This window comes from Apis mellifera, linkage group LG13, assembly GCF_003254395.2.
Source record: "Apis mellifera strain DH4 linkage group LG13, Amel_HAv3.1, whole genome shotgun sequence".
NCBI lineage: Eukaryota > Metazoa > Arthropoda > Insecta > Hymenoptera > Apidae > Apis > Apis mellifera.
The window spans coordinates 9,660,344-9,686,292 of NC_037650.1; the positions used below are offsets into that span (position 1 = coordinate 9,660,344).

At 34.4% G+C, this 25,949-nt stretch overlaps 1 protein-coding gene across 1 annotated transcript; it reads right to left on the bottom strand.

The window, feature by feature from the left end:
• Positions 1–19,840: 19,840 nt before the first annotated feature.
• On the bottom strand, positions 19,841–25,028 carry LOC113219210 (RNA-binding protein 25-like). The gene is made up of 3 exons (XM_026444797.1): positions 25,001–25,028; positions 24,507–24,924; positions 19,841–21,262 (listed from the first exon to the last, which is right to left on the bottom strand). Exons 1-3 carry the CDS (start codon positions 25,026–25,028, stop codon positions 21,178–21,180), a joined length of 531 nt encoding a protein of 176 aa, XP_026300582.1. The 3' UTR covers positions 19,841–21,177.
• Between the last annotated feature and the right edge of the window lie 921 nt (positions 25,029–25,949).

The following is a 25,949-nucleotide window of genomic DNA, read 5'->3' on the forward strand; positions in this document are numbered from 1 at the left end:
ACTTTTAATTAATAACACGTCTTTAACGTTCAAAAAAACTAAAATCCACAAATAATTATATCATCCAACTAATTTATTTTTCTTTTTCTTCCAATTTCCTCAAATCTTTCGTACTCAAGATACGTAACGTTTCCCAATCAAGCCCATCGAAGATAACGCTTCACCAACCCTCCCCCCCTCCCCCCCGCCAGGTCGTTTATGACACGCATCTCCACTCCGTTTTCCGCGTAACACCGCTCGAGGCAAGGGATCGACAGTTTGACGGATCGATGACCGAGGCGGAACCCAGGTCGATCCACGTCGGCCTCCACGTGCACAGATTCCCGTGACAAGATTGGCGGGGTGGCGCAAAGGGGAGCATTATTTATGGGGGGGCGTAAATCAGGATCGAGCACCGATCCGCCGGATCGATCACGCGTCAACCGCGGCGAACAACCGCGCTTCTCCCCTTTGTCGAGGAAACACTGACGAGAGCCGCCCACGTGTCACGCGCCTATCATCGTCGCCGCCATCGTCGAGCGAAGGTGTGTCACCAGTCGCAAAGAGCCGATCCTTTCTTTCTTCTTTTTTTTTTTTCTTTTTTCTTTTTTCGCTTCTTTATGGAAAGTCGAGTGGATGCGATCTTCGACGGAGGATCAAGCCTCCTCCCTCCCCTCCCTTCAAGACTGAATTTGCATTTTTCTTCAGCTTCGTTATGGATAGCTCGAGAATCCGGATGGAGATTTATCTTGGACTTTTGGGGAGGGATTTATGAGGCACGATCGGTCAAATTTGTGTTGTGTTGTGGAGAGAGGTTAGGTTAGGAATGGATGAAAGAGCAACGCTTTTCATTCTCTTTTAATATGATATTGTGTTTTTTTTTTTTTTTCTAAATTAAAAGAAATTCTCAATTTTTTGTGTAAGTATTATAATGTATTTATTAATTAATTATTTATTAATTAATGTATTTATTAATTAATGTGTGATTATTAATTATTAGATTAGATTAAATATTGAAATATTTGGACGAACTTGGATTGTATAGAAGCTGTTGCACGAGGCAATTATTATTGGATTAATCGATATTGTTAATATTGCTTTTTAATTTAAGATGAATTTCTGAATTTTCAAAAATTATATATATTTAAAGATACAAGATATATATAATTTTATCAATATCGATTAATCCAATAATAATTGCCTCGTGCAACGCTCTATAAATTCCAAGTTCGTCCAAATTAATAATTCCTGAATTAATAATCACAAAAATATTATAACATTTGCACAAAAAATGTTGAGAATTTCTTTTGATTTAGAGATAAAAAAAAAAATACTCGCAATATATAAAGATACAAGATATATAATTTGTAACGATTTCGTTCTTCTTTAGTAATCAATAATCAACATAGAACCGAAATTTTCTTTTTTAATTTTCTAAGAATTTTTAGAGCTTTTGATGTACTAATTAAAATCTATTTCTCAACTCCTTCTCAAGTCAATGGGACTATTTTGCTCTAGCGAAAAAAGAATTGCCAGATAATTATTACGTTTATTACATGTACGTGGGCCGCCGCAACCTACACACCAAGTTTCAACTTCATCTTATACGACTGATGAGCATAAAGCATGCACGCAACGAGACCTTAACATGGTCAAGTTATTCGATTCAGATGATGTAATTGTTATCTCCATGACTGGGTGGAAATTTTTTTTTTTTTTTTGCTTTTCTGTATGAAATATACCGGTCAGATACGCAAAAACGGTTTAGAGACGAATGGATAACGACCTCCTGTACGATTAGAAACAAACCAACCGATAAAAAATGACGAAATAAAAATACTGGAAATACTTTTGGATAGAAAATATATGGTATTTAAATCAGAGGATTTTCGGCCCCGACATATTTGTTCCGTCTTACTCATTATTTTCCTATAAATCGTTGATTTATCGTTGCCCCATAATCCACGAAAAATTGTTCACAATTTTTTTTTGTACATTTGGTGATAACATTTTGAGAAATTAATCCCCAATAATCCAAAATTTAAATTTACAAATAAACACGATTGTGAATATTTTTAATGTTTAAATTTATCAATTTAGATTGTATTAGATGTATTCTTAAATTTTATCGATCCTCTTTAAAATGACAAAAGGGGGAAAATTTTATTTAAAATTAAAATATTTCCAATCTCAATCGATCAAGCCCCTTATTTTCGATATAATTCCCGAAACGCGGGTAGAATCAAATTCAGTCGTAAACTCAGGAACAGTCCATCATGGAAATTAATTCTCCGATTGGTCGAAGGGCACTTCCACCAAGGTAATAACCGGCCGATATTCCCTAAACAGAACCTCTACACGAAACGGTTTACGATTCGGACTGGAGCGTAAAGTCATAAACTGACAGTCACGTTATCTAACAGTATAGGCTTCCTTGTTGTTCCTGCATGCATCGAGTACGTGAATAGATTCGTGGAATATTCTAATATGATTCACAGATAGATAATCGTGCGTCATACCGTATATATATATATATATATCTGATTTTAAATCGTGCGTGATTTTGATTTCAAATTGATTCATTTAATTCGTTAGAAATTTATTTTTTTCTAATGATCGATCTTAGACCCTTTATCATTTACAATTGTAATCCGATAATTAACCCGGTATACAATGATGCAATGAATATTGTAAATTGCAAAATATAATTCAATAACGTATCACTATTATTATTAATTATTATTATTATATATTAATTATATTTTTATTAATTATTATTATTATAATTATTATTATTATTATTATTAATTTCTTATCTTACATTTTATTACAATTTTCCTTTTTTCCTAAAGGATTGTTGTTTATTAACGTTTATTAAAATGTTAAAATATTATCGTTAGAATTATCAACGATATATATTATCATTATATATTGGCAATAATAATAAATATTGATCGCGTTAAACATCGTTTAATATTCAATAGGATTAAATCAAATTGTTCTACGTTATTAATCTTGACGTAATTCCAAAACACGTCGTATATTAATTTAAAATCTGTTAAACCGTGGAATGAAAATCTTCATGATGATCTTCGCGATCTTTTTCTCCTTTTTTTTTTTTTTTTTTCTATATATTCATTCATTCACGATCCCAAATCATCGGAATCGAGAAGACGAGACGTGAAAACGCGAGACGAAACGAATAAACGCGTATTCAACGCGTAATAACAAGCGAGACCTACATTTAGGCTAACTGATATTTATCGCATTCACTCGTTCCAGGAAATGTCCAATTGAATTACCTAGTGAAATGCAATTAATCACGATTTAACGGCGCATAATGACGTAATAATTTTGCGCAGTGCGCACCGCGATCGATGGTCAGTCACCATTACAACCGGTTGTACTATAATAAACGACGCCAATCTCCCATGAAACTGCGTAAAACGAGGATCGTTAACTCGTCTCTGGAATAAAAAAAAAAAAAAAAACTGAATAAAGTGTGCGGGGGCACACTCTCCTCCCCCCCTCCTCTTCCTCCTCCTCCTCCTTCTCTCCAACGCGTGCTCTTTTTACGATACCGTTTTCGATTTAATATTTAATGAACATTCAAATTTCCCATTACACTTTGTCGTTAACGAGCATCGCGTGTTTACGCGATAATCATCAGCGTATATGCGATTATTATCTTCGCAAATGAAGAAATTCGTGAACCAATCAAATCTTTTTGCGAAGATTGTATAATCAGTTTTATTTTTATTCTGTGTGTACAATCTGTGCACATCGATTGGTATCGAGTAAAAAATAAAACAAAAAAATCTTTTTCTATTCTATTCTAATTCTATTTTCGTTTTTGTAAAATCGTAACTTCTTTTTGCAATAATTCACTTCAAAAGTTATTCAAAAGATTCATACAATTCTTTATCGTACACGAGCATGGGAACACGAAGAATCTTCCTTCCTCCACAGTTATCGTCCAACAGAATCTCGGTGTAATAGTCTCGTTAAAAATTTCATTGTGCCCCTTTAACCCCGCCGTCCCTTTAACTTTAAGGAATCCGCATGATCGTAGCCACCAAACGCAGCGAGCATCATCCTTATCCGGCCATCTTGGTTCGAGAACATTAATCAACCGTGAATATTGCAAAAATTTCAGTCCCCCCTCCTTCTTTTCCATAAAAAAGTTTTCCAAAAAAGGTGTTGCCCCTCGTTTTCTCGAAAACGAAGCGTCGTCAGATCGCTTATCCACGACAAAACGGTACTTTTTCTACTCTTTGCCTCGAATGATGACCCGATAAAGAAGGGCCAGAAATCGTATCAGCTGTTGGCATTCTTGAACTTCCTCTCTACCTCCTCTGTACATCCTCTTTCTTTCTTCTTTTTTTTTTTTTTTTTTACTTCTTTAGAAAACCCGTCCGTAAGATACGCTCAAGTAAAATTTCAGCTGGTTCAGCCATCTGCCCTCAACAGGTGACGAAGATAATCTCACTTGCCCACGTGTCTTTTTTCTTTTTTTTTTTAAGAGAAATTTCCTTTTTGATCGTTGGAAACAAAAATTGGCAGTGGAAGAACGAATATTTTTCTATCCGCGTGTAATTTTCAACCGTTTAAGAGGTTATCCAATATGGTAATGTAGATCGAAACAAATTCTTCTTTATCCGTTGAGCTACGAACAATAATATAACCGTTCGCAACTCGAGAACGAGTGAGAGAGAGAGAGAGAGAGAGTTGAGAAACACTGTTGCACACTCTTATAAACTTATATATATATATATATTTAAAAAAGAAATTACGCTGAAATAAACTACTCCCGTGAGCCGAGAACCGTGATTAAACGATCGTCGCGTAAATATCAGAAATCGGGCCAGACGGTTAATCGTGCGGACCAGTTGCCGGAAACGTTGCTGTAGGTAAATGCAGCGGTAGGTAAAGAAAATAAAAAGGAGAAAAGGAAAGAAAAAGAAGGAGAGGGAAAAAAAAGAAAGAAAGAAAGAAAGGAAGAAAGGAAAGGAAAGAAAGCCAGTTCCCTACGAATTAAAGCAAGAGAGTCTCGCGCGGAAAGAAGATAATAAAAAGGTAGGAGGCAGCAGCATCGTCGTCGTCGTCGTCGTCGTCGTCGTCGTCGAGTGCAAGCGTTCGTAACTCGACGTGGGTGTTGTCTGCAAGGACACACGGACGCGCCTCGTGTAATTCCACTCGAGCTCCGCGAACAGGACGAGGAGAGGCAGAGAGACAGAGGGATAAAGAAAGAGAGGAAAAGAGAAGGGGCAGAAGACAAAGAGAGAAAAATAGTATCTCGTATCGCGATATCTCGAGCGGAGGCGGACTGCGAGAGAAGCAAGAACTTCTGGATCTCGATTTACGGATACTTAAAGCACACCCACGAGTATAGTGTTCTCCGTTGGAATTAAAGGAAAAGAGAGAGAGAGAGAGAAAGAGAAAAAAATCGTGCCTGTATCGATTATGGCCGACCTTGTGCTTCGTTACGTCGATTGCGCTCCGTGACGCGAATTTCATTCAATTGACTTTGAGAATCTTTTATTCTCTTACTTAACAACATGTGCTTTCGAGTCTTTTGTGTTTATATTGGATTTTCGTCGAGTGGATTCCTTTTTTTTTTTTCTTTTCTTCTTTTTTTCGGAGAGCGAAACGATAATTTGGAATCGAAATTTAATCTCGGAGAAAAAATAAAGTTAAGCTGAAAAATTTTTTAAGACTTTTTTTAGTTACTTATGTAATAAATTGATCGAAAGAATTTTAAAACAAAGTCTAATTAGAAATAAGCGTATCCTATATTACAAGATTGGATTTCTATCCATGATGAATAATTATTTTTAAATTATTTATTTATATTCTACAGAAAATTTTATTGAAAAGATTTTTATCATTTATTTAATTGTGCGAAAAGAAATTTTACTTTCTTTTTTGTTTACGATCATTAATATGTAAACATGAATAAACATTTTAGAATATTACTCGTGGTTTTTCGAACAAATTCTTCAATTAGCAAGCACAGTCAGCGCAGGAACAATGAAAAAGAAATCAACGACCCGAAGAAGACTCCTTTCTCAAACAACATTTTCACGTTCTGTTCACAGTTGATGGAATAATCATTTGCCAGAAAATTATCTGCTGTTATAGGCACGGCTATAACCACGCTAATCCTCTGTCAATAACACAGACACTTGTTTGACTTAATGTAACTTGCACTACGGTGAAATCATCCGGCTCGAAACGATTAAGCAACCAAAAGTGGTCACCTAGAATGAGAATAGTTAACGCGTTTAACTAGTTACCCGGCTTTCGTTAAACACCTCAAAATGGATCTATTTAACACTTGTTAAATAGTCTCGCTCTAGATTAACTGTGCCAATGTTTAACTTAATTGCTTGTTGCGGTTTTAGTTGGAAATTATCAGGTTTCCTCGAACTTGAATATCAAAATTAAGATAGGATTGTAGGCATCTTAAAGATAGCTTGGTTTAAAAATTTATTTTTAGTTCTAAAACAATTATTGATTGTTGTTAAACTCATTAGGTAATCCCAGAAAGATAATAATCCTTCTTTCTATTATTAAAATTATCGATTTTAAAATTTTAAAAGTATATATAAATAGTAAATTGTATTATTTTTTATTCGTAATATTAATTATTTATTTTCCGCATTAAGTGTGCTTTTTTATTATTATGCCATGATTTTAAGTCTCGGAGAGATTCCAATTAGAAAACAAAAATACTTTATATAATATAAAGTTTATAATTCTATAAAATTATTTCAATTAAATGCATCACTCATTAAACTAGACTGAACTTCCATTTATCATTATTTGTGAAACGAAACATATCAAAATAAATCACGGCAGAAACAATATCCATTATCTCGGAAACTTTGTACACTATATCCTCTATATTCAATTCGAATAACTTTCTACCAAAGGAAACATTAAAATCCTCTACACGTTCCCTATAATCCTCGAAAAAACACATTTGTTCTTGTTACACTTCTGTCACTTCTGTTGTTTGTTATTGTTGTCGTTTTTTTCTTTTTTTCACACCACTGCCTTTCATCGAAACTCTCGTCGTCGTCGGAGGGGGAGAGGAGGGGGCAGGCACATAGACAAGTATTTACACGCGTCAACGGCGCAAAGTTTCCACAGTTTCGCTCATCGTTTGCGAAAAAAACCCGTGCGCTGTTTTATTCGAAGCAAATGACGTTTAAAACAAAACGAGACGAAAGACGAGAAAAGAAAAAAAATAAAGGAGCAAGAAGGAGAACTATAGATGAATCGATAACACGAGATGAGGCAAGTGTGCACACGCACACGTTTCGATTTAACGATCATATTCCTCTAGAAGGAAAAAAAGAAAAAAAAAAAAACTCGTGTTCCTCTTTTCCTCGTCTCCTTCTCTCCCTCCCTCCCTCCCTCCCTTTATTCTTTCGACTCCATTGTGTACACACACGCGAGGAGACAAAGGAACGACGATTTTCACGACTAGAGCGCCCTCTGCGGCTCTCGGTCGGTTTCGACATCGCGGACTTGCCGTTGTTGCTTTTTATTTTAACCAACGACAGTCAAATGCAATTACATCGGGTCCTATGCCCTTGCCGGAAGCGCCCACATAAACGAGCTCTCTCGTATCCGCTCGACTCTCGTCGTAAGGCTGCGAGCCGCATACCTGACGCATGACGCCAGATTTTTAAGACGCGGCCGTATCAACCACGGCAATAACTCTGCAACCGGTCAGCGGAATCGTACAATGTAACACTGACAATTAACCCATTTACATTTGTAATAAATTACGTGGTGCAGCGGTGACCTAATGTCTTACGTAATGGGAGTCATAGGATAAATAGTCCATGATCGTTGAATTATTTCTTTTTTATAAGACCAAGATTTTTCCAGACTTCCTTATATGTTCTATGATATATGTATATTCAAAATATATAAGTTAAATAATTAAATAAACAAGATTAATAATAATAATAGAAAAATTCGTCGTCGATAAGGTTATATATTTTTCACATTTCACCATAATGCAAGTAGGTTAACTCGAATTTCACGCTCCGTCAGCTCGTCGATAGCATTGTGCTCGGCGCTGGCCTCGGTTATCATGGCGGACTTAGTTTTCGTTCGCCGTGTGCGCGAACGCACGGTTTCTTAGAAGGATTCTTTTTAGCAGGCTCGGGAGAATGTTGGATACAATTGATCAACTCGATGCTAAAATAAGCAACGCGTTTGTTATTCGCTCTGGCTCTGTGGTTTAAATAGAAGGAATGAATGACGCGAGTAATGAAACCGGAGCATATGCGCGACCAGTTTGCCACGGTTGATTGAATGGCGCGGATATACCGGGCCTTGAAAGGGATTCTAGAATTAAAATTCTGGTAATACATTTATCCGAATGGACATGATAATGCGATTGCACGGTGTACGCTTGATCGTGTGGTATAATAATAATGATTCTGAAGAGAAAGGAGGATCATTGTTATGCTTATTAGTGGGATATTAGCGTCGAGGATGGATGAATTTGAGGTTAGGGTTCGGTGATTTATTAGCGGTCAAGCGGATTGTATTTAGAAATTAAGTGTTTGGAGGATTTTGCTCGAGGATTACAGATTGTTAGATTTACAGATGAAGATATCAGATGAAATAGTGAAGAAATAGTAGATGTCTTAATAAATAATAGAGACGAATAGTTGAAATATCGTGGTTGAAATATATTTTGTTTAAGCAAATGGAATTTTAATTTTAAACATCTTGCTTGGAGGATTTTGCTCGAGGATTATAGATTGTTAGATTTAGAAATGAAGATATCAGATGAAATAGTGAAGAAATAGTAGATGTCTTAATAAATAATGAAGAGATGAATAGTTGAAATATATTTTGTTTAAGCAAATGGAATTTTAATTTTAAACATCTTCATTCGTTTAAAAATATAATATAAATGTTTCTATTATAATAAAGTCTCGATTCATTGGTTTATTGAATTGCCAACCGAATTTTAATTAACAATTGAATTTATTGAATTTTTTTTATCATTAAAGAAATATACAAATATTTAAATAAATGTGTGAAATATAATTTCGAAAAAATCGAGAAAAATCCAAATTCCATTCGATACTCTAAATTTTTTTGTTCTTGAAGAAAAAAAAATATAATTTCTATTTTAAATATACAAAAATTATCATCCACGTTCACTGTGTATAACTCTACGATATTTATTTAAGTTCACAGAATTATAGCTGTTGTCTTCGCGCGATTGTCTTTTTAATTTATGAAATTCGCTTGACTGGTGAAAGTAATATGGCGGAAGTAATTTCACGCTAGTATTTTACGATTCTTTTTTCACGTCCGTTTATTTTTTAGCTTCCCGTTATTATCTTTATTTTTTGTCTTCCGATTTGTCAACAAGATTATTTTCTACTCTTTCTTCTTTTCTTAAAAATCAACAATCAAATTTTTTTCAGATATTGAGAAGAAGATTGAGATATTAAAACGTTGAATAAGAAATAGAAATATAATTGAAATAAAATTTGAATTTCACAATATTAGATTTCATTATATCTTACTTCTAAAACGTATTACATCTTCTAGAAAACATTAAAGTATCGAGTTTTTGTCTTCCGATTTGTCGACAAGATTATTTTCTACTCTTTCAGTTTTCTTAAAAATCAAATTTTTTTTTATTGTTGAGAATCAGAATTGTCGAGATATTGAAAAGATTGAAATATTAAAACGTTAAAGAAATAGAAATATAATCGAAATAAAATTTGAATTTCACAATATTAGATTTAATTATATCTTACTTCTAAAACGCATTACATCTTCTAGAAGACATTAAAGTATCGAGTTTTTGTCTTTCGATTTGTCAACAAGATTATTTTCTACTCTTTCAGTTTTCTTAAAAATCAAATTTTTTTTGATCATTGAGAATCAGAATTGTCGAGATATTGAAAAGATTGAGATACTAAAACGTTGAATAAGAAATAGAAATATAATTGAAATAAAATTTGAATTTCACAATATTAGATTTAATTATATCTTACTTCTAAAACGCATTACATCTTCCAGAAGACATTAAAGTATCGAGTTGCTAGAAAAAGAAAATCTTTTGAACCAACAAAGATGATCTAATCCTTGAAAGCACAAAGTAATAAAAGAAGAAGGTAAAAAAAAAAAAAAGAGAACAACAAGAACAGATTAAACGAACAGCATTAGAATAGCGTGAAATCATATTGCGCCGAAGCGGATGTTAAGCAGCGCCAGCCATTTAAATGCAAATCTTTCGCAAAAATACTTGTACACGGTGTTGTTTCCAAGTTTTAATGACCAAACTTTGCTATCGCCAATAGTAGCATAATACTTTTAGCGCTAAATTTAGATATTTATAGCGATTGCGTTCACCGTTTTCCTTTCACATTTTCTCCATAAATTTTTTTTTTAATACAATTTTAAACGATCTAAAAATCTAAAAAACGATAACATTTTCTTTCTCTTCACTTTCAGATCAGAAGAAAAAAACTCGTTAAACTCGTATTATTTGCGAAAATTGTAAAATTAAAATCACGCAACGCCTTGTACACGTTGGTTTGGTGCGAAACGTTTGAATTATTCCTCGGCCTCTTGAATGTTCACAGCCACGTTTATGTCAGTCTCTCTCAGTTTTGCGTCGCGGCAAACACGCGTGAATCACTAGCGTATTACGCAATGTTACGAGCGGAACCGTCAAAACGGTGATGCGTATAAAGCAACGTGTGTTTCATATCCCTCTCCCTGTGCTCGTCCGCCTGAGAAAAATCGATTCTATTCAAAACTCGATTCTTTCGCCAACTTCCGTCACGCCATGCGATTAATTCATTCCCCATTCGAATGTTACACGGGAATATAAATATAAATATATATATATGTTCATAACACATTGAATATCGATTCTATTTTCTTTTTTTTTTTTTGCAAAATTTTAATTTCATCGTTATCTACGTTTCACTTTTCAAAATGTTAAAAATTATTTCTATTATAAATCCATAATGATGAGCGTGTTCATGAAATGGCTATCGTTTCTATTTATCACAGCCAGTGAAAAGCGAGATTTCTAAAATTCGCGATAGTGCTGCCAAATAGCTTATGCGTTACGTTTATTTGAACGGTTATGGCTTGTTTCGTTACTATGGAATCGTTTTTGGAACTTTGACAAACATCTCTTTTTCCAGATATCTGCATGCGAGAAAGATTTAAGCCAGAGAAAATCTGTGGCCAATCCATGTCCCCGTCAAATTTATGAATAATATTTTATGAAGAAATATTTCGAGATAGGGGCACGGATAAAACTCGAATAAATCTTTAAAAACAATTCATCATAAATTTTTTCGTAAATTCTTTCACGAGGCTCGTTAACGCTTCGTTCACTTTATAATTGCATCCATTAGCATGATAATCTCTTATCATCTCATTCTTTATACAAATTATTTCATTTCCATCTATATTCATTAATTTTAATCTAATAATGCCCGTTTAAAATTATGCAATTAATTACGTTCGAAAAAATAAAAATAAATAAAGAAATCAGCATGAAAAAAGTATTTAAGAAGTTTGAGTGACTCATATATCGTTATATACATACATGTAATGTGAGATAATTCTTGTTACGAGATTATGCCACGAGATGGCATATTATGGCTCTCCTGCATACCGACTCTCTTTCACAATGCATACACAAGCCCGGTATTCATCGTTACGGTTTTTTCCCTTCTTTTGTGTCACTCGCCATGAATTCCAATGACAGGCTCGTCAAGGACACGTAGCGACAGCATTGCACTCCACCAACGACAACTTAAAACGTCCCTCTTGCCAGCCACTTAAATAATAGCTTAAGTAACACCGTTGTCGCGTTCTAAAACCGTCCTCTCTCTCTCTCTCTCTCCCTCTCTCTCTCACTCTCGATCGGTCGAGTTTATACGAACGAAGAGGAAACAAATACGTTGCTTACGCGTGAAGAGATCGATTCTTCGATTTGTTTCGATCGTAACGTTCCGGGAAATCGATTATTCGTTCGGTTTGAAAGCGTTTCGATGTTTAGTCGATCCGATAGCGTGGTTTAAGGTGATTTATTTGGAATATACATATTCGTTCGTTTGAAGAAAACATTGAAGGCAAGGGATTGAGATCCTTGAAAGAGAAGAAGCATTATTTTTGCATTTGGACAAATTCATTTCATTCTGTGTAACAAATATTTTTATTTATTGATATATATATATATATGTATGTATGTATTATATATTTTATATATATACACGTGGGAATGAGAATTAATCGGTTCATAGTACGATTATGTTTGTCATTCTCGCTCTGTATTGACTTTGGTCATGACGTACGTAAGCAGCGAGCAAATATGTTAATAGATACTTTCAAGTGTTTCTTACAATTTAACTCGAATTATCTATCTGTTTGTACACTTCAAATACAATCTTTATACAACGTTAAGTAGTTACTTATTCTTTGAGTATACATCGCATCTACGATGAGATTGATAATAATCTTCAAACGAAAAATATAACCTAAAAAAACCTTTGCGAACGATGTTATTCTTCACCACTATCGTCTCACAGTCCAACTACGTGTCAAGCGATCGTGCACAAATATAATCACGCGTAAAAGTAAAAAGTATACTTCTTCATCGTGTAAACTTCTCATCGTTACGATGTTAAAACGAAAACACAAAGTTGACGAGCGCAACGATGGTTTCGCGAGAGGCCAACCATCTGGAACCTTGATGTCGATCACGTTCAGTCATTCAATAATCATTTGTTTCAATCCCTCGGCCTCTCGGAAGAACGAACGAGCTCAATTCAACGACCTCTGCTCCAATTATTAGCCGTGTAATTCACTCGGTTTCGTGCCCCGCGCTCGGATATTTCGCATAATTGTGCAATCCCGACAAAACGCGACGAGGAGAACCTTGAGCCGTGGCGTGGTACATCCTCGGTGGAACACAACGAGTCATTGTGATCGTCGAAACGAGAGCGACCAAGTGGAGCCGCATAATGGCCGGCCTGTATATATATGTGTGTGTGTGCGCGCGCGCGTGTGTGTGTATGTGTGTATGAACCGTCGACGACCGGTTCCCTCGTTATCCTGTTGAAACTCCGTGAATCACTCGACGTGCGAGAAATGACGAATTAGCGGCGTCGATAGACGGAACGTTAGCCAACAAGATCGTTAGTCATTTTGTAAGCTTCTTTTGTACAGGATGTTCTCGTGGTTTCTCGTTTAGAAGAATTTATAAAAAAAAAAAGAAAATGGAAAAGATCTTTCTTAAAATCGAATTATTTTCGTAGAAGTTAATTTTGATTTTGTTGCAACATTATTTTATTTGTTTTATTTGTCATTCTCTATCTTTTAAGTATGTTCTAGTTCTATTTAAAGGAAATACGATTCTGTATTTCTTTTAATTTTTATTTCTTTAAATTTTAAAGTTGTATGAAAATGTTTATCCGTTTTTCATAAAGTTTCTTAATGTAAAAAAATGTAAAAATTCTTGTTTGTGATATATCGAATGAAAATAGATCGACAATAGTTCCTTTTCTCGAAAATGTGATATGTAATGGATAAAATTCGATACTGAAAAATCACAAATGATTTACAGTTTCAGAGCAATTGATTTGAATGGTAAAATCGGTTTTACAAAATGGAAGAGAAACAAACGAGAGAAAGAGAGAATAATGCAAAATGGATAAGTAGATATTTGTGAAGGGGAAATTTTCGTGGTAAACTCTCAACGAGGATAAATAAAAAGAAGTATCTAGTATCGATTCGCTGGTAATAAACAAACGGTCGCACGTGCATGCCAGACGTTCGATAAAAGCAACCAGAGTGAAACGACTGAATTTGATAGCAGGAATGAATTAATGTGAAATTCCAGCGTGGAAATCAGAGAGTCAGAATTGCGCAAGCTTAAAATTCGATAAAATGTAGGGAATAGTTGACAGGGTAAAAATGGAATTATTTATTTCTCCTTTAATTGGTCTCGCTTTAAATTCCTTTTCCCCTTTTCCTTTCTTTCTTTTTTTCTCTCTTTTTTTTTGAAAGATTCGTCGATCGCTCGAACTGCGAAACATTTTTTCTTTTTTTTTTCACGATTATTCGCTTTCTTGATCGATAATTGAAAGCAAGTTTCGAGCATCGAATTGGACGTTCGAATAAATATTCAATTTCCTGGTTATCCGCTTTATAACTGTATTATTCACTTCTTTCTTTTTCCTCCTTCTTTTTCGTTGTTTCTTTTCTTTGTGGCTTTTAACCGGCGACGAACAGTAGACTCGAGACTACACGCGTTCTTCGCCAAAGGGCAAAAAGAAAGAACCAGGGCAAAGTTTACGCGAGGTATTTCTTGAAGGCGACGCATCCTCGGAGAATTGTTTTCAACCTTATCTGAATAATTTTTCGATTGACATTTTTAAATCGGTGCTCCCGAATATTACGATAAATCCACCGTTGAAAAGATGAAAATAATTTTATCGAAAATTTTATATTATATTAAATAAAAAAAACCTACATTTCGATGAGATAAAATTTATAAGAAAGATAGAAACTTTTTGACGGAATTAAATATTAATAAAAAAATATATTAAATATTATTTATTTATTTATTTTTTCATTAATAATTAAATATTAATGAAAAAAGTATCGTATCTATCGTTTCATATATTTTTTTCAACGTATTATTCAAATAAGAATTATTATTTATAAATGAAGGAGGTTACAAATATAATCATTCCTTTTCTCTTGTTTTTTTTTTCTCTTTTTTATAATATCAAAAGCTTTCAAGCAAGGGAACAAGGAGGGCAGAAACAAATGAAAATTTCAACAGTCACAGCTCAAACGAAACGAGGCAACCGCTGGCCAGTTTGCGCGGAAGCGTCGAATCGGCAGGGCGAGCACGTGGCCCGTCCGTGTTTCCGGCCTCATTTTCCATGCGGCCCCGTGCCCGCCGTCCCCGTAGTGGTTGTGTACACGTCGTTAGCAGCCACTTGTCACAAATCCACTTCAATTTCACGCGGCGCAACGTGGCCTTCCCATTTTCTTTTTCCCAACCCCTCGCCTCCTCCCCGTGTGTTCCAACAACTCCCCACTCTCCTTTGTGTCATTTTTACTGCTTCTTAAAGCGAGCTCGCCTCTCTGTCCCCCCTTCTTCTTCTTCTCTCTCTCTCTCTCTCTCTCTGTCGAACGAGTAAACTTGGATCCGAGAACACCGCTATACCTCTTTCCGTCTATCGCCGCTAACAAGGCGGACGATTCGAATTGCCCGCAGCCTTGTCTCGACTCATCCTGCTCTTCTCTTTCACCCTTTCTGCTCTCTATTCGCACCCTCTTCCCACGTGTCTACATCCACCAGTTTCTTGGTATGATTGTTGTTAAACGGGATCGAGTTCAATACTTGCGAATGAATAAATTGTAAATAACGTGTTGAAAATAAAGAAGAAATATTCGATGCAAAAATGGTTGGTTGGTTGGATGATGGTCGAGGTTTCTAGAGGATATGAAAATGTCGGTTGAGGTTTGCTCATTAAGTCGTGAGTGACGATTGAAAGTTTAAGTTCATATTCTCGTATACACTTTTGCATATATATATTCATGTAGCCATTAGAATTGGCTACAACGTTTCATAAATCCTGTAATGAATAACTTGGTCTGTTGTCTATTGTTATTAATTTAGTATTAGTATAGTCTATTATAAATCAATTCAATGTATTCTAATTAATGTAATAAATCTATTTGAATTATATAAATTATACAAATATACAGTTAGATTAGGATTAGAATTTATTAAAGTTTCAATTCAAAATATACATATAATATTAATATAAAATTATATTGTATATTATATTATATATTGTATATTATTGTATATTATATTGTATATTACAAATATACAATTAGATTAGAATTAGAATTTATTAAAGTTTCAATAAATCAATTCAAAATTATTATACATATATGTATATTATTTTTTTCTTTGAAACTTATAGCGAATTTGAATCTAATCTGCCAACGTTCTATATATTTGATTTTATTTCAGTCACTTCAGTTTTAATTTAGAAAGTAGAAAGTCTTTTCAAAATTATTATATATATACAATATAATATAAAATTATACAAATATACAATTAGATTAGGATTAGAATTTATTGAAGTTTCAATTCAAAATTATTATATACATAATATAATATAAAATTATACAAATATACAATTAGATTAGGATTAGAATTTATTGAAGCTTCAATTAAAAATTATTATATATGTATATATATATTATTTTTTCCTTTGAAACTTATAGTGAATTTGAATCTAATTTGCCAACTTTCTATTGTATTTGATTTTATTTCAATCATTCAATTTTAATTTAGGAGACAAACACGGTCTTTTCAAAATTATTATATATATAATATAATATAAAATTATACAAATATACAAATTAGGTTAGGATTAGAATTTATTGAAGCTTCAATTCAAAATTGTTATACATATATGTATTATTTTTTTCCTTTGAAACTTATAGCAAATTTGAATCTAATCTGCTAACGTTCTGTGTATTTGTTTTTATTTCAGTCATACAGTTTTAATTTAGGAGGCAGGTCTTTCTCTCCCACCCGATCTCCACGTTCTCGCTTAAACCTTCCAAGACCTTCCTCGTTTAGAGGCTATCGTTCGATGCTCTTGTCGTTTGACCGCCCTCTGTTTTCTTTGGCACAACTTTGGACCAGGTCCCTTCTCCAGAAGTAAACAGAGTTTCATGAGAGTTTAGGTGTAAGTTTGTTGACTCGTGACTTCGTGACTATGAGTAGGCTAGAATTTGGACGATCTTTGGAAGAGGGGAATATTTTAGAAATATTTTCCAACGTCGTAACAGTAATTGTAATAGTGATAGGTTATATAAGTTTCATTAATTTATAGAAATGTGTATAGAAATTCTATTAGCTGATCGAAATCATGGATTGGATTGATTTGAACACAAAAAAATTCACTGTTAAATATTAATTAATTCGAAAATTAATTCATCTTTCGTCTTGACATTTTATAAATACATGGAACGGAAAGGAAAAATTTAAAGGACATTTTCTTCGATAGATTCACCCAATTTGTTTCAACTATTTCACGGTGAATAGAAGAATAGGGAAAAGTTGTTGGAGCAAATTCTTCGATAATATTTAAGGTTAAAATATTATTATAAATATAAAGATCAACGAATAAACAATAGACAAAATGGCCGATCGTGTTTCCAAAGATGTCCGTTTAGAAGTTGGCGAATCGTTTCCTTCGAAGTTTGGCCGCGTGACGCGTATGTGTAAACTTATCAAAGTTTGAGATTGGAACGGGGAACTTCATAAACGTCTCCCGGTCTTGGTCTTCGAAATTTCTGACAGCCAAGACAAACGTGGCGCCCCGGCGAACATGCCCTTGGAACGAGAGCCACGAGTCTCAACTCTTTCTCCTCCACGATTCTTCTGCATCGAATCACCGTGAAATCACGCTCGATTCACCGTGATAAGTGTGGCTCATTGGAATAAGAAGGGTGGAAGAGAAGCTTTCGAAGTGGATGATCGAACGAAAACTTCATCTTTCTAAGCTCCTCAAGTTTTTCTCGCGACTTTTCTCGCGTGATTAATTCGTCACGAATATTTTCACATTTGTCATTTTGGTTTAATTTTCCTTTTTCCTTTTTTTATTTATTAAATATTTATTTATTTAATATTTATTAAATATTTAAATATTATAATTTTATTTATTAAATAGGAAACATTTATTAAATATAATATAAATTTCTTAAAAAAAGAAAAGAAAGAATCTAAAATTGGATGGAAAGAAAGATTGCGTCAAAAAGAATTTTTTAATCGTTAAACGTTTAAAATAAGTTTTCGATTTATAACATAAGAAGAAGCTTTCGAAAGGGATGAAAATATTTTTTATAATATAGGTGAATTTCTTAAAAAAAAAAAGAAAAGATTGAATCTAAAATTGGATCGAAAGAAAGATTGCGTAAAAAAGAATTTTTTAATTGTTAAAATAAGTTTTCGATTTATAATATAAGAAGAAGCTTTCGAAAAAGATGATGAAGCGAATATTTGTGTTTAAATTTTGATTTAAATTTCTTTTTTTTTAAATTAAAAAGAAAACATTTTTTATAATATAGATAAATTTCTTAAAAAAAAAAAAAAAAGATCTAAAATTGGATGGAAAAGAAGATTGCGTCAAAAAGAATTTTTTAATCCTAAAACTTTATAAAGTACGTGTTTTCGATTTATAACAAGAAAAAGCTTTCGAAGAGGATGATCGAACGAAAACTTCATTTTTCTAAGCTAAAGTTTTTCTCTTGTTGCAACAATTGCACTGAATGTCATGAATTTTTTCACATTTGTCATTTTGATTTAATTTTCTTTTTTTTTTTTTTTAAATAGAAAACATCTCTTAAATATCAGATACTATGAATTTACAAAAAATAAATAAAGAATTTAAAATAGAATTGAAAGAAAGATTGCGTGAAAAAGAATTTTTTAATCGTAAAATGTTATAAAGTACGTTTCCCATTTATAATGATCCACGCACATAAGCCATATATTTTCAATGATATTTACACGAAAAGCGATAGATGGGGTGGATATAAGCGCGACGAATAAAAGTAAACAGCGCGTGAAATTTAACATTTAACCGTTTAATACGTGCGTCGCAATATCGCGTGAACGTTGTTAAACTTTTATGGTGAAAAAAGCATTGTGCATGCCTCGTCCATTTTTTTTTTCCCTTTTTTCTTCTTTTTTTCTTTTTTTCTTTTTTTTTTTTTTTTTTTTTTTCCATGCAATCGTGCCAAGCGCTATCGATAAATTAATAACAAGCACTATTAATTCCGTTGGTGATGGACCGTCCTCGCCGGGCGAATCCTATGGGTGGAAATTTTGAAAGCTTCCGAAAAAAAAAAAAAAAAAAAAAAAAAGAAAGAAAGAAAAAAAAAAAGGAAAAAAAAGGCAAAAATTTTCGCGAGAGAACATCAGAGAGAACCATCTCGTTTCGACGAGGTTCGTTTAATGTTCCAATCACTTTTCACAGCTTTAAATTTCAATGCAGATAGCTTCATTGGTTGTGAAAATTAAAATGTTGAATTAGGTTATATGAAATATCCGGAATTTCTGATGCCGGGAACTGGAATGTTTGAAATATTAAATTTATCAGTGTTGAAATATTAAATGGAGTAACAAATTGGGGAAATAAATTGGAAAATTTTTTAAAAATCATTTTATTTTTTTTTTTTATTTCGTATATATATATATAAATTTATGGATTACGTAGCGGGGCAAAGTCGTGTATTATTGCATTTATGAATAATATCGAGCCATTGTTCTGGTTTGAAGAATTGTTTCTGCTGGTTTTATGCGTTTTTAGTTTCTCGTTCGTTTATTCCGTATAATTATCGTGTCGTAAACTCGGAATGTAATTAGTGGCCTTAATGAAAGCGAAATCCTTGATCTTAATTTTTCTGTGACCAGAAGTTTTTTATAATGCCTGTTTGTTCAACAATAGATAATACTCTATTGTGATCGTTTAAGCTCCAGCAAATCTGATAAGAAATAAAACACGATCTCTCTCTTCCATGCTTGTTATTTCCTAAATGTTAGCTCGAATCTCTAATAAAATCATTAGATTATATCATCGATTTAAAACGATTATAAAATTCTCGAAAGATCATTTTATTTTAATTAAAGAATTCATTTAAGTGTTTTAAATACGTAATAATAATCGAGAAATTTAATTGAGTTTATCATTAAGAATCTTTATCCAAAAGAATAGAAAAAGAAGAAGGAATATTAATAATCTTTTTTTTTTTCAGTTCCACACAAAGACGTTCATTCTAATCCTTTTCATCGCCAATAAATATTTCCCCACCGAAGAAATGAAATTCTTGCCAAGCTTGCAAGAAGATTTAACGATACTTTACTTTCATACCCAAATTTTTGCCCTCGAGATTCTTCTTGTTCTCATTGCAATCCCTTCGAGAAGTACGAGAAGAAAGTTTCCACTATAAAAGAATGATCACCATCGAAACTACAGTCGTTAATACATTTTCACTCGACGAATTCGAGGGGAATAACGACCCCCCTTTTCGAAAGAGCCAAATTGGGCAAACTCGACTCGAAAAAACTTTCAAAAAAATCGAGACAAGGGACGAATATTTCAATATCGAAATTGAACGAAAGATTCTCATTCCCGAGAATTTCTTTCAAGTTCCTTAAAAAAATAAATAAATAAATAAATAAAAAACAAATACTACAAATATATCATCTCTTTTCCTTGCTTCAACACAAAAGAAAAAAAAGAAATCACCCATCAACCCATCATCGTGCTTATACACACTTCGATGTACCGATTTTATTCGATACATCTTACTCGTTTATTTTATACTCCCGTACAAAGTCTCCATTCATCTGAGAAGAACCCAAGTCTCATCCCAAGACAACAATGTAGCAAAAGCTACGAACTCCATCATATCCTCGCGTATATACACGCGTCACCAACGAGACCAACGTTTTATTCATCGAATCGATACATCTTCCCTCCCCTCCCCTACTCCCCGCAATCCCCGTGACCCGTATCAAGAAACCGGCACGAAGCGAGGATACATTTTATTGTCGCGTTGGATACAGCTCTTAACTTCCTGTCTCTCGCGCGGATTCTAACAACAAAACCCTCCGAAACCTGGGGGAAGCCTTTCCCCGTAGTATCGCGCGATAGTAGCCCTCCTTTCTCTCCTTTATCCCTCCTCCTCCTCCTCCTGCCTTCCTTTTGCCATGGAATCTTACGCTGGAAACCGAGGTTACAACGTTTTTATGGGACATGCCCCCTGGAGAGATTCCAGAGGGGGGAGAGAGAAAGAGAGAGGAGGGTTGCAGATTCATCCGGCCTCGTTTAGATACGACTCCTCCGCCAATTCAGATACACCGAAATTGCGCAAACCGGCGGGCATAACCTCGCCAGTAAAACCTTCATCGTGCCTCCTTTCCGATTCCCCCACTCTCTCTCTCTCTCTCTCTCTCTCCACACCGCGATATGCTCCTCTTCCCTCTCCTTCGACCCCTGACCCCACGCCTCCCCGCACTCGTATTCCTACGTCTACGCTCGACTCCCCCCCCCTCTTCTTCCCACACCCACAGTTTTACGCTTTCTCCCTTCGCAACGTTTTCTTCTTGTTTTTCTTCTTCCTCCTCTTCTTCTCCTTGTCCTTCTTCTTCTTCTTTTTCCTCTTTTATCCTTTGGCTTCGCGTTGGAAGTGTGTTCGTGGAGGCCATTTCTCGCGAGCATCAAACGATTCCACTTCGCGAACGTGGCGTTTATTCAAGCAAGAGATCTGGGTCCGTTTGTCTTGTTTCGGTGTCTATATCGCTCTTTTCGCGGTTAAGGGTTTTCGTGAATGGGAGTGTAAAATGGTGGTTTTTGGTTATGGTTTGTTCGGTAATTGTTACGCGGTTTTCGGTTTGAGGTTATGTTTACAGATCGTATCATTGTATCTATGCTATGTCTTGAAAAATTGTTTATGCTTCTCGTAATTGAGCGTGATTGTAATATCAGATTTTTGTGCAATATGTATAGAATTATAGAATGGATCGTGGATCGAATATATTTTTGGAAGGATATCTCTTTATATGTCTTCGAGATAAAATTTATGGCAACGTTGTTTTAAACGAATTTCACTTCGATTTCGTCCGAAATGAGATTACTCGTTACTTGCGTTTGAAACGTGGCAAGAGAATACGTGGCGAACGGCCAGTAGTGAAAAGCGTGTTTCAAAAACACAGTGTCCAATCGTTTTTTGCGCGCAATCTTTCGCGGTATGAGATTTCAGCAAATTTACGCAGCGTATTAACGCCGCAGATGTTTAGTTTCAACGGAAGTATTTACGCAAGAAGCTATTGAAACACAACATATGGCGGGTGTACTCGGGGCGAGCGTTGAGGTTTCATCCTCGCCTTGTTTCCGGTGAAACTGCATCTCTCGTAAACGCCATCTTTACACTGTGAGTGCAGAAATGTGTTTACACGGTGCCGGAAATGGACGTAAACCTTCGTAAAATGGTTGGGGACGACGTGTCGAAGAGATGAGTTTGCCTCTCGTGAATCTTTGCAACGACTTATTTATAGTGATAACATCCTCTCCTAGGGATTAGTAGAGATTTTTATTTGGAGAGAAAAATTTTATTCTCTTTTTTCTATTTGGAATTCTTTTAATATTAATCTTTATAAATATTTATACGCGTGCACGTGTTGGATTCTTTTTTGGACGATGAGAATACATTTGTAGTAATGTATTTAACGTGTCTCTAAAATTAAACTTATGTATATTTTATTATGTAAAAAGAACTTACCAAAAAAAAAGAAATTGGAGTAAATTTTGAGGAAACTGCTTAAAAAAAATATTACGATATTATTATTATTATTATTATTATTGCTATTACAAATAAATATGGAATAATGGAATAATGAACAAGTCGAAGTTAACAAATTAACGAATTTATATCTTTGAAAGAAAATTCGTATCCACGAAAAATATAAAATAATTGCATTCCCATAGCACCCGGAGACACCGATACATCACGTCAATTTTCGATGTCCATAAGAAAGACGAATCGATATATGTATTTCCATTGATATTTGTTTCCGTTTCCATTTATTCATGTAATTTATATCTCGATTTCATATTCTATCCGGTCGACTCTATCGAGTCAATTTATATATGAACTCTCCACTGTTTCACAGCGAGAATATAACGGATATTTATGCATAGCGTGAAAATTTAAGATCAACGCGTATACACAACACCTTTTATATATATATTTTATTAATCCCTTCTGTCACGAAGAGATATAGACAGTTCTCATCTGTTCCAGACAATAGTTTATATAGCGATATTTTTCGCTCTGATTTTTATTTTTATTTTTTATTTTCCGTAGAAATTCTTTCTTTCCAAATTTTAGGTCAGCTTACAATGGTATTCCCGGTATTCTCATTTTTTTCGAAATTTTTTTAAAATTCTTTTTTTTTTTTTTCTCGTTTCAAAAATTCCACAAAATTTCCACGATGCGTATTATTCCGATAAAAATTAAATGTTCAGCGGATTAATGATAACAATTTTTTCTTTCTTTTTTTTTTTTGAAACGACTTTATAAAAATGGAATTATAAAAGCTCGTACAGATATTGTCAATGTAAAAATTTAATTACATCTTTTTTTTCCACTTTTTTTGAAAAAAGTTATATATACAGTTGGTGGTATATATGAAATATTTTCTGTAGATTTGTAATTGATATCATTGCCTACTATGTAATTTATACAAAACGCAATTTCACGAGGAACGTGAATCAAATTTGAATTTGAATAGTAGTATTATAGCATTAATGAAGTTTTGTTCGAGAAGATTTGTATACAAGTGATGAACAACATGATAAAATTGTATTCGTTATTCGATTTCGATCCTTTTTTTCAGTTTACTCAGTTTTATTTGGAAATATTGATAAAAAGACTAAAGAATAATGTTTTCAATTTAAACAAAATTCATTGGAAAAAAACTTTGATTCCTTTTTTATTCCAATATTTCGAACAATGAATGAATTGATAGTAACGAATTGACGAACAACAAGTAATTAGTTTTAGTAATTTGACTATATATATATAACGACCACTAAAAGACCATTTCATTTTTTTATTTCAATCCATTTCAATATCTATCGAAAAATCAATAAATAGATTTCCGAAGCGATTTTAAAACCAATATAAAATTGATAGAAAAAAAAAAAAAAAAAAAAAAAGAAATAATACTAAAATCAATATGAAAATCCAAAAATACGTAAAAAATGTCGATTCTCTCTATAAAAATAAAAGTTTTCTCCTACACCTATTATTTTCCTTTCTATCACTAATAATCTGCAATAACAATCATCAACAACTATTTTCAAAATAAATCATTTCAACCTCCCATTTTTTTATTCATATCTTTATTTAATATCTCATACAATATCAACGTTATAATACTTTACTTATAAAGAAAGAAAGAAAGAAAGAAAGAAAACAAAGAAGTATCCTATCAACAAATTTCATTGAAACTCGCAAGACAATCCCCAATAAAAAAAAAAAAAAAAAAAATTCGCGGAAAAAGAAAGGAGATTGGAATTGGGTATAGATATATATAGAATAAACCAGACAAAAACAGATTAAAAAATCCGCAAAAACCAATAACCAACCAATCATCCATTGTTCTCGCGGATCGTCGCGATTCGGCCGCGAACCGGCCGCCAATTAAACAGCTTAGGATTCGCTCGGCCAATTATCCCCAACGATGACTGTATAAAGTCATCGACGCCGACGCGAACCGCCCGCGGCCTCCAACATTCTCTTCCTCCGACGATCCACCACCCCCACCCTCCTCCTCCACGCTCGACGTTCCTCTTTCCGGGTCCACCCTTCCTTCCTCCAACCACCACCACCCCCGTCACCTGGAAGCCTCGAGCCCCGCAAACTTGGTGCCTATGCTAATTGACTTCGCGTACCACACCCCCTTTTCTCCCTCCTCGACACCCTTTTGCCATCCACCTATCCTCTCCTCGCTCTTTCTCCAACTGCGTTTCACCCGTTCTCTCTCTCGCTCGCTCTCGCTCTTTCTCGCTCGCTCTCGCTTTCTCGCTCTCGCTCGCTCTCGTTCTTTCTCGTTCGCTCTCGCTTTCTTGCTCTCGCTCGCTCTCGTTCTTTCTCGTTCGCTCTCGTTCTTTCGCTCTCGCTCGCTCTCGTTCTTTCTCGTTCGCTCGCTCTCGTTCTTTCTTGCTCGCTCTCGTTCTTTTTCACTCGCTCTCGTTCTTTCTCGTTCGCTGTCGCTCTTTCTCGCTCGCTCTCGCTCTTTGTACGTACGGATCGACACTGTAAACCATCGTGGTTTAAAGTCAATTAACGCCTTCCCCGAGACAGCTCGTTTTGACCTTTTCGATCAACGAACCGACCGCCTCTCCGGCGTCGAATTCCATTGTTCTCCTTCGATATGCGAATCGTTTTTCCCTCCTCCCCTCTTTTTTTCTTCCTTTTTTCCCTTTTCTTTCTTTCTTTCTTTCCCCCGCTCTTTTTTCGTTTTTTCTTTTCTTTTTTTTTTTTTGTTTTTCATTTCTTTGCCTCGGTTTCGACGCGCGCATTTGATGAATTTATTCTCTCTGAGTCTGGCTGATTGGATTATTGATTTTCGTCGGTATTCATGAATGAGGAAACGAAAGGAGGATACCGGTGATGTAGAGGGAGGTGAGGTGAGGTTTCTTTGAGGGATTTTCGCTTTTTGGGATGATTTTGTTAATTGACAATTTTTAGAAGATTTTGGGTTTTTAATCTTTTGGAAGGAAGGAATTTTTTTTATGAATTAACAATGATGGAAATAAAAGAGATTGATTTTCCAGATTAATTCAACAATAAATTTGAGAATGACAAATCGATACGATAAAATTTGAACAAATTTCCTCTAACAATAATCCTCGATCGGGGATGCATTAATTAAATCATTTCCAACTTTTCCATTCGAAAGGCTTGCTAAAAGAGGAAATCTAGGAAATAATGGATCAGAAAATTTCGTTTTACAACTTGGATTTAATCGCAATTCGCCTCGAACACCGTATCAAATTCGAACTTGTCTCGATACGTTTTCGAAATATATATCAATAGTTTCGATCCGAGTTCCCCGAGGCCAATTTTCCAAGTTGAAAAGTTGAAATTATGTTTCGAAAGCTTAGATAATGGATCGCGTTCCTCGGAATGAAGCCAACCCCCGATTTGCCTCGAAAGGAGGGTTAATCGTGGAAACTTGTGTACAGGACGGGATAAGAGTTTATCCGTGTCTCGAAACCGCGGAAATACAAGCTTTGTTGATGTTGCGAATGGTTGATCGATAAGTTAATAATTAAGCC

Coding starts and splice junctions, on each gene's coding strand:
- LOC113219210 (XM_026444797.1), bottom strand. CDS start 25,028: ATGGAATTCGACGCCGGAGAGGCGGTCG. Junction 24,925..25,000: donor CGACGCCGGAGAGGCGGTCG/GTTCGTTGATCG, acceptor GATGGTTTACAG/TGTCGATCCGTACGTACAAA. Junction 21,263..24,506: donor GCGGGGCTCGAGGCTTCCAG/GTGACGGGGGTG, acceptor AGGATAAAAGAG/GAAAAAGAAGAAGAAGAAGG.